Source organism: Pecten maximus, chromosome 19 (assembly GCF_902652985.1).
Source record: "Pecten maximus chromosome 19, xPecMax1.1, whole genome shotgun sequence".
Classification (NCBI taxonomy): Eukaryota; Metazoa; Mollusca; class Bivalvia; order Pectinida; family Pectinidae; genus Pecten; species Pecten maximus.
The window spans coordinates 18,831,999-18,849,219 of record NC_047033.1 but is presented as its reverse complement, the minus strand read 5'-3'; the positions used below and the strand labels follow the sequence as shown (position 1 = coordinate 18,849,219).

General features: G+C 35.7%; 1 protein-coding gene across 1 annotated transcript; it reads right to left on the bottom strand.

Annotated features, from left to right (window-relative positions):
• Positions 1–1,126: 1,126 nt before the first annotated feature.
• On the bottom strand, positions 1,127–17,162 carry LOC117317363. Its single transcript, XM_033872166.1, has 12 exons — positions 17,001–17,162; positions 14,584–15,036; positions 12,842–13,077; positions 12,107–12,283; positions 9,558–9,872; positions 7,747–7,926; positions 7,390–7,464; positions 5,819–5,986; positions 5,422–5,520; positions 4,153–4,452; positions 3,001–3,214; positions 1,127–2,066 (listed from the first exon to the last, which is right to left on the bottom strand). Exons 2-12 carry the CDS (start codon positions 14,952–14,954, stop codon positions 1,934–1,936), a joined length of 2,268 nt encoding a protein of 755 aa, XP_033728057.1. The 5' UTR covers positions 14,955–15,036; positions 17,001–17,162; the 3' UTR covers positions 1,127–1,933.
• Between the last annotated feature and the right edge of the window lie 59 nt (positions 17,163–17,221).

The following is a 17,221-nucleotide window of genomic DNA, read 5'->3' as shown; positions in this document are numbered from 1 at the left end:
ATGATCAATTATGTTCGTATATCATGAGTTGTTTGTTATAAATACTTCACGCCAATTTACAACAAAAATGTTTATGTAAATACATTTTTCTGGAAAAGGCTATACCACGAAGGGAGGTAACAGTTAGTGTGATTTTATTAAAATATTAATCGCCTTTCTCCGCTGCCATTTAGAAGCTTGAAAAATTCACTTAAAATACCTTGATATATGAGCTTTCATTTAGCATATAGACTTTTATCGACCACAAATATTTTCTTGTTCAAAAAAACAAAAAATTCAAACGAACATACCACTCTCAGGTACGGGATATTGGCGATCAATACGTTTTACGGATGAAAGAACAAGTATTTCACTTAACCTGAGAAACGAGAAAATACCTTATAAGTCATAGATAACTGGTGACATCCTTCCTTACTGTGACACTAAGCATCAAGGCTTATTTCAAATATACTTCAAATAACATGTGCTCGGACCAACTGTCATGGCGAATTTAGACATTACAGTTACCTCCCTTTTCACGCCATCTAGCGATAACTGAAGTCCCTACAGTATAGTATGATACAATGTATCGTCTCGTATGCCGTCATTGATATATTTCTTTCTCTAAATTATAGAAATACACACCTAGTTGATAATGATGTAACATTCTAGAATATATATATTACACATTTAAGTAAATCGCTGACAAATTTGCAGACCTATGCTATAATGTCAGCCGTTTTGGAAAGAACACAAAAGAGCAAAACTTTCTAAACATCCGGAGACGAATGCGCCTGCGCAATAGTTGTTTACATAAATATATTGACCTGGACCGGAGTTATTCGCAAAGTTCAGGTTCATTTAGTCTTCTCATTTCGCTAGCGTTATGCATTTCTCAAATCGTATGCATCTTGAAAACACCTACTGAATACATTTCAACCTTTTCGGTAAAACTACTATATAAAACGAAGATGTTTTTGCAAGTAAATTATTTGAAGCGTAAGGCAATGGGGGCAGCCATATTTCATTGAAACAGACAGTAGATGGCGTATTGGTGAATGTGGCTACCATATATGGTTATATTTCTCAGTCCAGTTCTTGATCACAATAACCGAACATTAATGTTCGTTTAAAAAGAAAAGAATAATGCAAAGATTCATCCTTTATTATGATATGAAGCAGACATATAAGTGTTTTAGACAGACAATCACTATAGGGTATCCACCTTTTTTTCTAAACCAGGTTTAAACTAGAATTGTCGTCCAGAGGGCCAACTCATACCCCCCGCTCCTGTAACCCCCATCGTTACGATGTGTTCATTCATACAATAAATATACAACAAATGCATCATAATGACCATTTAAGTCTTTCGAAATCGTCCATGGTAACTACAAAACTTTAATGTGGTATAGGTTTTGCACATCTAAGAATATATAAGGGTAATTGTCATTAAGGTTTTTTGAAATCGAAGCAGTAGTTTAGGATGAGTACTGGTACATTGTTGCATCTACAAACTCGCCGAAAAAACTAAGTTTTGTGTCCTGGTTACCATGGTAACCAAAAAATTACGACGTGATATAGATTACACACATCTACTATGTATAAGGATTATTGTCATGAAGTTTCGTTGAAATCGGATCTGTAGTTTAGGAGGAGTAGCCGGTACATTGTTGTGTCTACAGACGGACGGACGGACAACCTGATTCTAGCATACCCCCCCTAACTTCGTTGCGGGGGGTATAATTATTGATTTAAGAAAAATTTTGGCTGTAGCAAATAAACATTGTACAATTACGTATTGTCAAACATGATTACATCACTCCTGGCGTATTATCAAACATGATTACATGTTAAATATAAGAATGATCAAACACATTCAATACGTTTTCTGTTGATTATCACAATATTATCTCACATATTTCGAATTTCAGTCTTGATGCGAAATATAAAAGGTTTAGCGAAAGTATAGCTTCTTCCTTAGCGTAACCAGAGGGGCTGGAATCTGTTTGTATCGGCCACCGTCGACATTAGCTATGGCATTTCCCACCTCCTCATTCACCTTGACCAGCACACTAAGCAGATCATACCTACAACAAAACAAGTTTTTTTTCTATAAATAACTACAACAAAACAATAAGTTTCTTTCTATAAATAACAACAACAAAACAATAAGTTTCTTTCTATAAATAACTACAACAAAACAATAAGTTTCTTTCTATAAATAACATCTATCAAGCATAAGCTTCTGGTGGTGATAATTCTGTCTTCTTTTGATTCTGTAGGAAAAAGTTTAAAACCTGAACATACAACAATTTTCTCCGCAACCTTGAAAATGCCTCAAGGTCATTCCTTTGGAAAGCAACATTTTACATTATAAAAATTAAATTGAATTTCATCCAAATAAACTACTGGCCTAGATTTGAGATGGTTTTTATCCTGATCTAAATCATGATTCTACCAACCTGTATGTGTATTTATCCTGATCTAAATCATGAATCCACATACCTGTTTGTGTATTTATCCTGATCTAAATCATGAATCCACCTACCTGTATGTGTATTTATCCTGATCTGAATCATGAATCCACCTACCTGTATGTGTATTTATCCTGATCTAAATCATGAATCCACCTACCTGTTTGTGTATTTATCCTGATCTAAATCATGAATCCACCTACCTGTTTGTGTATTTATCCTGATCTAAATCATGAATCTACCAACCTGTATGCGTATTTGTCCAGATCTAAATCATGAATCTACCAACCTGTTTGTGTATTTATCCTGATCTAAATCATGAATCCTCCTACCTGTATGTGTATTTATCCTGATCTAAATCATGAATCTACCAACTTGTATGCGTATTTATCCTGATCTAAATCATGAATCCACCTACCTGTTTGTGTATTTATCCAGATCTAAATCATGAATCTACCTACCTGTATGTGTATTTATCCTGATCTAAATCATGAATCTACCAACCTGTATGTGTATTTATCCAGATCTAAATCATGAATCCACCTACCTGTATGCGTATTTGTCCAGCATGTCAACAAGCTTGTTGATGAACCAGCTTCCCTGGCTTCTACTTCGGTAGGACACATAGCCAGGAACAGTTGCATACCCCAGAATGAAGTCCGCCTCGTCTGGAATCATCTCTCTCCCATTAATGTCCACCCCCAAGTCTGGCTTACGCGGGTGATGGATTTCCACTGCAGCATCTGGTTCTAAGTCATAACCTAAAATACAGAGAGATTATTAGGGTTAAACAACCTAGGGATAATTCCTTACCAATGTCATAACCTAAAATACAACCTAGGGATAGTTCCTTACCAATGTCATAACCTAAAATACAACCTAGGGATAGTTCCTTACCAATGTCATAACCTAAAATACAACCTAGGGATAGTTCCTTACCAATGTCATAACCTAAAATACAACCTAGGGATAGTTCCTTACCAATGTCATAACCTAAAATACAACCTAGGGATAATTCCTTACCAATGTCATAACCTAAAATACAACCTAGTGATAGTTCCCATCAATGTCATAACCTAAAATACAACCTAGTAATAGTTCCTTACCAATGTCATAACCTAAAATACAACCTAGTAATAGTTCCTTACCAATGTCATAACCTAAAATACAACCTAGGGATAGTTCCTTACCAATGTCATAACCTAAAATACAACCTAGGGATAGTTCCTTACCAATGTCATAACCTAAAATACAACCTAGGGATAATTCCTTACCAATGTCATAACCTAAAATACAACCTAGGGATAGTTCCTTACCAATGTCATAACCTAAAATACAACCTAGGGATAGTTTCCGCCAATGTCATAACCTAAAATACAACCTAGGGATAGTTCCTTACCAATGTCATAACCTAAAATACAAACTAGGGATAGTTTCCACCAATGTCCGCTAACTCTGATCGAAAGAAACATGATTCTCTTATAGAAACAGGTGATTGCAAAATATTATCTCAAAAGGGCAACCATGTGCCATGTCATAATTCCAATTGCAGGAAGAAAAACTTTAATATCCCCCCGTAAACTTATGAAAAACCATGTAATTTTGAATATCTGCTCTTTAAGAGTCTTAGAAACTTGAAAGTTTACTTTTCAGAAGAAATTCCCCATCAAGCTACTTTTTAGATATGTTAATTTCTCACCTCCTTGTTTATCCCTTCCCTGGCAGGCCTGGATGAAGAAAAGTTTTGGTTTCCCAGCCAGAGATGGACATACCTGCGACCGGAAAAATCCTGTCAGTATGTTAATTCTCAGCATCTTTCCATTACTACCAAATATGTGTCCAGAAGCTCCATGGGTCAAAATACAGCAGACAAAGCAATCATAGTTATTGTGATCACGGTAACCCACTCCGCTCAGTAGCTGGGCTATCTCGATATCGGTTTGGTTGTTGTGCATCTCCACTAGGAAATCAAGCTTTTGGAATATATACGTCAATCTCTCTGTAAAACAAAATTTTTGTACCATTTAAGATCAAAATTTGGAATATATATGCAGTATTTCTTGGTAACGATACACTGTCTATGTATTAAGTCTAGGATGTAATGTGACTACTGCAAGGATAGTTCAAATGAAATCTTCAAAGTTCACATGATTTTATTTACCTATCTTTGACATCAGAATATACATAAATCTCACTCTAAATCAAACACTCACACTCACTATAGTGTCTAACAGTAACAATATATATTGTTTAAGTATAAATATTTCATAAACAGAATTTTTTTTTCTTAACCCACACAACTTTCAGTGATCAGCAATTCACAACCGCTCTCACCTGTGTCTCACAACCTCTCACCTGTGTCACACAACCTCTCACCTGTGTCTCAAAACCTCTCTCACCTGTGTCTCACAACCTCTCTCACCTGTGTCTCAAAACCTCTCTCACCTGTGTCACACAACCTCTCACCTGTGTCTCAAAACCTCTCTCACCTGTGTCACACAACCTCTCTCACCTGTGTCTCAAAACCTCTCTCACCTGTGTCACACAACCTCTCTCACCTGTGTCTCAAAACCTCTCTCACCTGTGTCTCAAAACCTCTCTCACCTGTGTCACACAACCTCTCTCACCTGTGTCTCAAAACCTCTCTCACCTGTGTCTCAAAACCTCTCTCACCTGTGTCACACAACCTCTCTCACCTGTGTCTCAAAACCTCTCTCACCTGTGTCACACAACCTCTCTCACCTGTGTCTCACAACCTCTCACCTGTGTCTCAAAACCTCTCTCACCTGTGTCACACAACCTCTCTCACCTGTGTCACAAAACCTCTCTCACCTGTGTCTCACAACCTCTCTCACCTGTGTCCCACAACCTCTCACCTGTGTTACACAACCTCTCTCACCTGTGTCTCACAACCTCTCTCACCTGTGTCTCACAACCTCTCTCACCTGTGTCTCACAACCTGCCTTACCTGCGTCTCTGTGTGTCCCGGTTCTGTTAGGCATTTCCTTACTAGTATCGTCTCTTGGGATCTTGTAGAACTCCTCATTGTTGATGATCACACAAACACCTATAAGTCAAATAATCATTGACAACATGATGACGTTTGATATATCTAAGCATCTGATTTATCTTCCCTTTCTAGGTCTGTACAACACTGCCATCCTTAAATGTCTTTCAATTTCTAGTTTTCAAGGAATCATATTTGACAGCTTGCTCTAACAGTTAAACCATAATTCTAAACAAACACATGTTTGAGGACACTACTGTTGGCGTTGACCCTAGGGCTTCTCCATCACAGAAGCCCAAACAATGTCGCTGTGGGTATAAAATATTTTGACCTGAAAAAATAGAGAAATTATGTGTACCTCTAGGTTTGGCATCCATTTTGTAACTAGGCAGATCGAGTTCGTTGTCGACATGGGTGCGCTGGAGCTGTCGTACCAAATCATTGTCCTGTCTCTGTTGTTCTGTCTCATTCACTGCCTGTCTTTGTAACTCAACAGCTCCGGACATTCTACCGTCAGCTGGCACAACTTGATAAATCAGAAAATATTTGTTTAAAAATCTCATGTAAAAAGGCTTGAAGTTAGGCAAAGGCAAAAAAAATGTTGCTTCTTGTCCTTTTGCCCATAGCACACTTAACTTTTTATTACTTTTTTCAATGAAGCAGTCTTAAAATAATTTCTACCTCCTTTATAAACCCTGCAAAAAATTGTTTATATTGACCTTTAATTTACACTTATTGATCTTTAATTTACTCTTATTGACCTTTAATTTACACTAATTGACCTTTAATTTACACTTATTGACCTTTAATTTACACTTATTAACCTTTAATTTACACTTATTAACCTTTAATTTATACTTATTAACCTTTAATTTACGCTTTAATTCATACTTTGTTTCTGCCTACTTACCAAAACATTTTCAATATAAAACAGGTAACCAACACATTTATTTTGTTTGGTCTCAATAACATGACAGGACAGGTAAAACATTATCCTAGAGGTCTCAATCAGTAATATTGTAGTTCATCAAAGGATCAACAATCTACATTTGGATTTTTTTTTCAATAAGGCTTTAAAATATTTTAACCAGAGCTCTCGAGGGATCTTGGTGCCCACCAGTGAATGATCTTTATTAGTTCTATCTTTAGACTGATACTCTCTCTATTATTCTCTTCTTTTCCTCTTAATTATCTGACATCTGATGTCCCTCCAGTACTTTTCAAGGAATAGCTTCAATTCTCAAATCCAAAGATGGCCGCTTATCAGCCATTTTGTTTTTCAGATCAAAAATCTAAATTTGATTAGCACAACTTGGAAACAAGAGGAACCTACACATGAAGTTTGAGAAATATCCATCCAGTACTTTTATTAGCAAAAATTCAATTCCCAGAATTCACCACCTGTTGGTCATTTTGTTTATCAGATAAAAAATCTAAATTCGATTGGGCCAAGGGGAACCTATACATGAAGTTTGAGGAATATCCCTCCAGTACTCTTCAAGATATGGTAATAATATGCTTTAGTTCTGAAAATTAACCCAAGATGGCCATTCTATCGCTCTCATGTATTGTGTAGCTGGCAGGACAAAATATAAAAAGTGAGACAAAGAATTGAAAACAGAAAACCTTAGACCTCTAAATGATCAATTGAACAACTGAAAAATTGTTACTTTCCATCACTTCTATCATAATCCATTTGATATGTGAAACTAGAAAACAGTTTAGAATGAGAAATTTGTGTAGAGATGGGTAATACTCAAGTGTTTAACCACTGATTGTCTATAGGCTGACCAGTATCTTCTAGTTTGATCACTAAAACGATGTGCTTTGGCCCAAACTAGAGTAATGACCTCTTCTTAGCAGACAGCCTACCAAATAACTTTAAGAGAATCTGCCATCAGCAGGGAGAGCCAGTAGGATTGTACTCACCTGTCTGACCACTCTGCTGAACTTGCTGGTTTGTGGTTGGTGGGTTTGGATTTATAATGGATATCTGTGCTTCTTCTGAAAATTCATATCACAAGTATAGAATTATTTCTGTCAATGAAATAAAGAAAAACAATAAGTCATTTGGATTTATTCATTTTTAAAACTCACTTAAACTTTTGAACACAAGGGAGATAACTCCCATACATTATATTTGTTGTACATGAAGCAAAATAATTAAAAGAATTTGAATATGATGAAATAAAAAAGAAAATGAATTATTGCTTTAGCTCACATTTTAAAAACTGGAACACTAATATATATATATATATATATACATGTATATAAAGTTTCTCCTACCTGAATGAATAGCAATATTTGCTTGTTCTTGTGTGTCTGGGTTTGGGCCTGTCTGGGGAAGAGGAGCTACATGAGCGATGTTGGGCGACGCTTCATTGCTGGAATCACTGCCCTGAGCTGGCGGAGGTACAGGTTGTGTCGGAGGATTAACCTGTTCTGTCGTACCGGTCTGTGTGTTGTCTTTATAAAATACAGCATAGAGATGCTACACAACACTGTACTTTGATTAGGACCTAGTTGTTCAAACTACTTGCAATAATAGATACATTTATCAAATATGGTCTGAATTTCCTCAGTTCTCATTGGCTAAAACATAGTCAAGTGGAGGTTAATGATCAATATTTTGTGATGTCAACCTGATGTTTCTATTTTCAGAAACATCAAGTCCATATTGTGTTTAAAGTTGTAATAATCCTTGTGACATCACAATGAATACCCCAGTGTTAATTTCCTGTTATCAAGATAAATTCATGTAAAATGCAATTCCACCCTTTTGCAAACAGGTTTCATATCTAATATATAAATCAAGGTCCTTTGATTCGGTCAATACGGTGTTATACTGACCAAGTAGAACCTAAAATATTGACTGTAGACCTGTCGTCCTCAGTCAATATTTGAGTCTACCATCTTGACCTCATCACAGGCCCATACTTGATAAATATACAAAACATTAAAATTGTAAGGATGATGTTAACATGTACAGGTGAATTCTTGATAACAATAAACTTTATTCAATCTCACAGAAATTATCTCTGTTAGAAATTATATATCAAATATTATATCTTACAGAGTAGAGATGTTCACCATTACAACAATGAGGCAATTTATTACTTAGAACATTTGAAGGCTAAACATTTCATTATCTTACAATTTTCATGTAAACAATACTTCTTTGTCTTCATATATTCTTGTGTTTTAAATATGTATTGATGTTTTTGGAATGAAAATAAAAAGATTTCTAAATGAAAAAAAAAAAAAAGAAAAGTTGGGAGTTGATTGACTCATCTGATGTTTTTGAACTGCAACATTTAACACAATTTAAGTAAAGCAGAATTAGAAGTATTCTTTGTAGTAAACAAGAGATTATACAGAGGGGATTTGGTGCCCACCATTGAATGGTCCTTATATGTCTATGAGCGACTGATCTGTTCTCTACATTGCCCTTCTTCCCCTTTTTCCTGTTAATAATCGGATAACAAGGAAATCATTTAAATGAAATCTAAGAAGAACTTACTAATAAACAGAAATAACAAACTTTAACCATCAAAATCCAAGATGGCTGCCTGTCAGCCACTTTGTTTTCCTGATCAGATCAAAAGTTGAATGGACACAACTTAAGGGACCAAGGGAAACCTACATGTGAAATCTCAGAAATATCCTTCAAGTACTTCTCAAGAAATAGCGATAACAAACTTCAACAGCCAAAATCCAAGATGGCCACCAGTTGGCCATTTTGTTTTCCCAATCAGACTTAAAATTGAATGGGAATAACCAGGGACCAAGGGACACCTAAATCTGAAATTTAAAATACTTCCTTATCAATAACAAGGATTGTTTACGGATAGATGTATAACGAAGGATGACGGACCCACGAACGCAGGGCAATTTGAATATGATGGACTAACACCCCCCCCCCCCTCAACAAAACCAAACAGACGAGGACAAGCCTTAAGATGCGGATAGTGGAACAAAGGTTCGCTGGCTATATAACACCAAAAACCAAGACCAAACTTTATACAGGAATACTATTTTACTCAGCCTTACATTCAGTGACCTAAGGTGTAAATGTGATTGATTTTCGACAAATTTACCTTCAGGTTTATTTGGAATGGGCTCCATAACGACTCCTGGGAATAAATTCTTCAGTGCCAGATTCAATGCCAGAATTTGAAAATTTGATTGATACAGAGCAAGATACAGCATACGGCCAGCGTTAGGACTGTCATTTACAACACTTTCTCTCCAGTACATTAACATCAGGTAAACTTTCCCCGCCGGAGAATCTGCTGTCGCTGTCAGTTCATCCAAGTCTTCAATGTTTATGTTTAGTTCACCACACAAAGCCCTCCATCTTGTTTCCTTGGCTAGTTCTACGCTGATGCTATACAGGTGGCTGTCTAGGAGTCCTGAAATTATCAACACCAATATAAACCTATCTGTATATGACATATACCTGTCTGTATATATGGGATTCTATGTACACAAGGCTTTCCTGCAGGTGTAGAGGATAATTATGGACTCCATTCCTAAAAGCAAAACCTTTATACTTTTCCAAATCCAAGCCTTAACATTCCTGAAATTATGGTACACAAGCATGCTGGGAAATGCTAATTAAAGCAATATATGTCCCCTACCGGTGTCATCCTGTTTCTCCCAAAACTGAAAAATATATATCCTGATTCTCCCAAAAATTTATGTAACCAATATAGGAGAAGTGTTGTTTTAACATTTAAGTTAACTGCTACCTGTACGGGTAAATCAACGTTCCGGTTACCTGTACAGGTAAATTAAGGTGTCTATTACTGAATTTATCAGTTGACAAATAAATAAAAATAATAGATTTATCCATATATTTAGATATTGTGCCTCAAATACTTATTTTATTATGTAATGTATTAACATGTTGATTGATTGATTGATTGATATAAAACAATCTATCACAAGAAAATTCAAAAATGTGACGTCACAATACGACAATTAACGTTGCGTATTGATTTGAGAAATAGAATCCCATTTAAAACCAGTAAAATTGTACATAAAACATGTTTTAAATTAGAAAATCATTTTCAAAAATTAATTATAAGCGTTGTTGTCAATTTTTTTTTAGTTTCATCGGGGTATGAAACAAAGTTTGCAAACTTCTGTAAGAATCCGCTATGCGGATTCATACAGTTTGCTAATTTTGCAAACTGCTTTTTGCACGGCACGCGATTACGTTTTTGATCCTCGCGACGACCAATAGCTGGAGTACCAAAATTAATGTCCACCGAGGGCTCCCGTTGCTGTGCGCCCGCGTTACGGACAACGTCGCTATGTGGCCGCTGTTGATCATATCGACATTGTTGTAGTTCTATCACCTATCTACCTGTATTTACCTGGATTTTGCAATAAATGAATGAGAGAGATAATGACCTTCTGTGTTTACTTAATAATTAGACCCCTGTGTAAACAAATCCTGATTCTCCCAAAAAAAATTACCTGGATTTTCAGTTTTGGGAGAAACAGGATTAAACCCCCCTACCAGCCCCACTAAAATAGCAAGTGACCTTGACCTGAACCCAAAACCCCTGAAACTCAAACTTGTCTCAGATATTATGGTCTATTATCATTGTGAGAAGTTTGGTAAAAATCTTTCACGGAATATAATATATACGCCGATATAATGCTGACAAACTTCGGCATTACCTTACATGCATGCCGATACCTGGTACATACATACAGGGGCGGGTACGTATGTACATCCAAGATGGATAGAGAGGAAACTAAAAGTCTTTGTTTCACCGGTAGGGGAATAAAAATCTGGATGGTTTTGTCCATGCACACTTTGAGTCCAGATGATTGTGTGCTTGCTTCAGTAAAGTATATGAACTACACTGAGCAGAAATAAACTTATTAAATTTAATTTCAATATCATTAGCTTTTGTTTTATTTTCCCTAATTCAAAATTTTCTTTCTTTAAATTCATGGGCCAAATATATTCACAAAATTGTGAAATTTGCTCCTACGATGAATGGACTTATTATTAATGTTAACGATGGAACAGACTTTTTAACAACAATCTTTCCTTATCGCCTACATGACAATTACGATATCACAATAATAATGGCGTCATAAAGGTTATAGACTCGTAAGCTTCAAGTAAGCTTGGTAAAGTTATATAATGGGGCTGCAGTGTAAATGTAAATATAGTTCTTTCAATCATACTTCTTTCTTGTTAATTTATTTCATGACATTACCAAAAATAGACAGGTTTTGAATGCAGTATTTATTTTTGCCCTGCATTCTGTTGCATAAAGTCAAATGTGGTGCGTGTTATGACACTGATAACAGGGTAGTTATGTGATGTGTTATGACACTGATAACAGGGTAGTTATGTGATGGGTGTTATGACACTGATAACAGGGTAGTTATGTGATGGGTGTTATGTCACTGATAACAGGGTATTTATGTGATGGGTGTTATGACACTGATAACAGGGTAGTTACGTGATGGGTGTTATGACACTGATAACAGGGTAGTTATGTGATGTGTTATGACAATGATAACAGGGTAGTTATGTGATGGGTGTTATGACACTGATAACAGGATAGTTATATAACAGCCGTTATGAGGTCTTGTGAACAACCACTTGTCTACATACCAGTTCCTGTTGGGGCGGGCGGCTGTACGTTCGTAGTATCCATCATTTCAACGTCACTTGCCGACACTTGGACCCCACTAGAAGGCACGGGTCTAACAGGTGTCTTTGTTGGTTTAGGTCCTAGTCCAGTGACAGGCAGGACAGGTCGGCCTGGTCGACCCTTCTTATATGGATATTCTGTTAACAAATATAAAGATTCAATCTCTACCTACAGCATTTCTATAGGGATAATGATTATCATTAGATGGCTGAACAGTATAACAATCTCTACCTATTTATATACAGGGATATTCATTTAATGGCTAAACATGTACAGTATAAAAATAAATAGAAAAGTACAAATTCAATTAGGTTTTTAACATCAGTACGATTTGTAAAACAAAAAATCTCAATTCTTGAATCAAAGTACTGAATGTATTGACATGTTGATAAATTATTCAGTGTTGTTTTCCCTTAACATCAATAGATATTTCAAATTTCATAATTTTTATGCATTCTCTACTTAATATCCTACTATGGAGTCTAATAGTATAACTATGTATCTAAAAATTTCAATTTAGTATTTTAATTATTTTACAGCACTAAAAGTTTTATTTCTAAATTTCTTGAAAAAAAAAGGTAATGTGAACTACAGTCATGAAAGTCATCCCCTAATTGACAATGACGTCTTAACAGATGTTTAGACATTCAGGGTATCACTGTTTATAGGATATAGCTAATGACCTTCAAACTTACTTTCATATTCCTGAATTTTCTGTTTCAAATCTGTCCTTTTAACGATGTCCATTATTCTGTAGAGAATATCAATATCTTCTATTTCGAGCTCCTGCTCTCGCTCGAGGAAGGTAAAAAGTGCCATCATTGAGTTTATTTTTGACATAGTTCCTTTTCCAAATTCACTTTGTAACACAAATTTTGTTGTAACAAATTCGTCATGGGTCAATTCCTCAAGCAGTTCATACAGTAAATTTCTGAAAGGAATTATACATATATAATAAAAATATGTCATTGAATGCAGCGGTTCAGCAGGTTTACAGAGAGGTTTAGTAACCTGATGTGTATTTAAGGATTAACATCAATTATTTTTTCTGTTATACAGTCATAACAGAAAAACTGGAGAGTACTCTAAATAAACCGCGAAGCGGTTTATGAAGAGAGTACACTCCAGTTTTTATGTTATGACTGTATAACAGAAAAAATAATTAATGTTAATTCTTATACATGTACTTTAATTTCGTCTTATACAAACCAATATATTTCACTTTCTTTGGCGAACTCTTTTCTGTGATAAATTATTACGCAACGTCATCAGCCAATCAAAAATGACTAGTAGGATGGCGATTACAAGTACAAACATGCACGTGTACACAATTGTGATTGAATGATAGATATCCTTGAATTTTCTGTGAATTGCATATTTTTCCTTGTTTTTTCTTGGCTAAAATATAAAATATATTGGGAAATCGAGTGTTCATTATAAGATCGCAGCTTCCAGTATTTTTCATGACCTAATTTGTATCACCATAGTATCTGTATTATCTTTTACTGGAGCAATTTTAACGTTTAAATTCTAAATTAACACCAAGAGGCCAAATTGACCTGTATTGCTCACCTTGTTCTACAGCAACTTTGAAGTTAATCTAGAATATACCTTCAGATACTAAAAATATATGCTGATTACCACTTTATATTCCAATATCAGATCTAGAGTAGGCTAGGTTTATGCATACATTTTCTAGTCCTTCATTCCAGCATACTATTGACCAAATATAAGGTCTCAGGAGTCTTGCTATCGAGAAATAATTGTTTAAATATTTAAATCCTGTTACCTTGAATGAAGGTCTAGGTCATTCATTTTCATCTGAATAAACTTAGTAGCCCTTCACCAAAACATTCTACAGACCAAATATAAAGTCCTGGGGACTCTTGGTTATTGAGAAGAAGTCGTTTAAAAATTCAGGCCTATTTAACCCCTGTGACCATGAATGTAGGTCAAGGTTATTCATTGAACAAACTTAGTAGCCCTTTAACCAAGCATGCTACACTGACCCCATATCAACTACCTTGGCATCTTAGTAATTGAGAAGAAGATCTTTAAAGATTTTAGTCTATTTAATTTGACCCCTGTGACCTTAAATGTCATTCAAAATCATTGATTTGAATAAAATACCAGGTCTCTGTGCCTCATGGTTATTGAGAAGAATTTGTTTAAAGGCAAAAGTTGATGCCGGACAAAAGAATGCCACACCACGGCATAGCTCACTTGCCCTATGGGAAGGTGATCTATAAATCTAAAAATACTGAATCAACACAGTATTTCATGGTCCCCTACTTGTAATAACGTAATCATGCCTGTATACGTACTGGTCAACGAATTCCGATCAAAACACTTGTGTTCAATAATTTCAGTAACCATATCGATATTCGTTGCATATACACTGGGGAAGGGAAATCTATATAAAATAACTTATTGTTACCTTAATGGCGATAGGTTTGTTGAGACGGCACGGTCAGAACCACCATATTTTCTCCTTACTTCCTTAGAATTTTGTCCTAATTTTTTTACCAAATCAAGTCTTCGCACTCTAAATAGAATCTCAACAAGCATTTCCATGTCTCCTTTTTTCGGTGAAATCTTGTTTGCATGTTCAAGTTGAACAAATAAGTCAATTCCTCGGTCAATCTTCTGAAGTTTACTCAAAGGAATAACATCCTGGCACAAAAATTTCATGTTCTCTATATCTCCTGAGTCCAGCTCACTGTCCACCTCCAGCAGGAGTTTGTGCTGAGAAAACTGTCTTATATCTCCTAGCTGGTCTTCTACCGAGTCTGTTTCCATGTCGATCATTTCAACAGTGATTTGCTGTTTCTTCAATTATTAGAAGTGTTCCTCACTTTTAACTTGGCCATCTTTTAAATATGTCTCTTAACTGAAAGAAAAGAAATACAATGTACATATGTTCAGCTGATTGGATCTAAAGAATTCAAAGTCACTAGGAGGGAAGAAGAAACAGTGTGTTTCATCATGAAGCCTTTTGGAATTTAATTGTCACTGATCATGAATATGCAGCAAAAAATTAGGAGGAAAATGGGGCTTATAGATTGCTGGATCACATAAAAACACTACATTTAAACATTTTGGGATTTGTTTTCACTACATTCGGAAAAATCAACACCATACACAACTCAGGAATGGAACTTGTACTTGTAAACAAACAAAACTGGGTGTTGCTAAAGCAATACATGTCCCATTCTGGTCCATGCTAAATTTAGTAACAATCGACCTTGACCTTGACCCAAAAACCCTGAAACTCAAACTTGTCTGAAAGGAATAATCTGCTAGAGCACTGACAAACTTTGGCATTACACACAATACAAGACAGATGGAGGGGAAACCTATAGTCCCCTGAGTTTCATGGGTAAATTTGCAGGAAAGCCAATCCCATCTTAGGGTTGTACATCTGTCAAGGAGTGGGCATATACTTGTCAGACCATCCCTAGAATATGCCTGCTCAGTTCGGGATCCTTACACTAAAACAAACATGGTGCAGCGTAGAGCAGCCAGATTATTCACCAAAACAAATTTAGAAACACTTCCAGCATTGGTGACAAGCTTTAATGCCTTATAATTAACTGACAATAATTTGAAGACAGAATGAGAGTCATGTGACTATATCAACACTACATAATACAGTAGACTATATACATGAAAAAGTCAATACATGTATTAAAAAAGACCTGTGAGCTCATACCTTGAATCAATCCTACTTTAGCTAGCTAAAGACCTCTGGTTATTTTTTGGTTCTGACGCCAACCGACCTTTAGCAACTGAACCCTATTTGACACTGCGCAAATTCTGCCCTGATTTTTCCAGATTTCAGGGTGGAACGAAAGAGGCAATATAATCGGTATTCATAAGACTAAATCTGGTGACAACAGTGTGTGACTTACAGTTTAGGTATTATGTATATATATATGTATCCCATTTATACAGTCCAATCACTAATTCACACAAAAGTGATAATTCTTTGACAAAAAACACTTTCCTACAACATTCCATTGTTTCACATAACCTATTTCAAACATGGCAGCAATGGTAGTAAAAAATATGAAATGTGTGTATCAAGCGAAACCAATATAAAGTACAAAGCAAATAGCTTTTCGTTTGGTTTTGCTTTATATTCCATTTTTGTATTTACCAGACCGCCATTTTCAATCAGAGTTGTTACCGGAATGAAGCCTGAAAATGTAAATAATCGTGATTGTGTGCCTTTGAGTGCTATTTTTGTGGATTTAATGATGGATTCATGAAAAGAAGTAATAACATGACACTGTTAAACACTTAAATGTAAATTAATTTAGCTGCTTGACATGATCAAAATCCTAACTTTGAAAATTTGACATTCTGTGTAGTGTAAATCCACCTTGGAAAGTTACACAGCGCCTGTCATAAGTTTCTCGCCGTGTTATCCTCTAACTTTGTTGGAGTAGGATCGATCTATCCCGCCACCCAAGACAATCACACCTGATCATCTCATGTCAAACACTCTTGTGTAGAACACAAGTACGACTACAATCCTTTTCCTCTCATACCTTAGTAGACTGGAATAGCCTGCCTCCAGATGTAACCTCTATTTACCTTTTCTGACCATTTCAACTTGTCACTCAACAACAACAACAAAATCTAACTTTTATACTTCATACATTCCATACTATACAGCTACTATCGTTTCTTTTGGCCTTGCACCCAATCACATAACATGATCTTTAGAAAGTGGCTATTATTAGATCTAAGTAGATGTACGAGAGTACTGTAAGCAAGATGTACCAGAGTACTGAAGGACGGATGTACGGAGCACCGACTTACAAAGAAACGTCAAAAATATTTACTTACCGTCAGCTGGGATGACACAATTTCTATTATCAATAATATTAGTCTACGATATATCATATATACTGAAAACGTTACACATTTTGCGGGGTTCTATGCTACTTTATGGGAATTTGCGACAAGGCAAATTTTGACACAAAAAGTTCCTGTCTTCTTGGAAATTTCCACAGGGCGTAGAATGTTTTGCTAGGTAACAACTCGGAGTGATCATAGTCAAGCGTCTA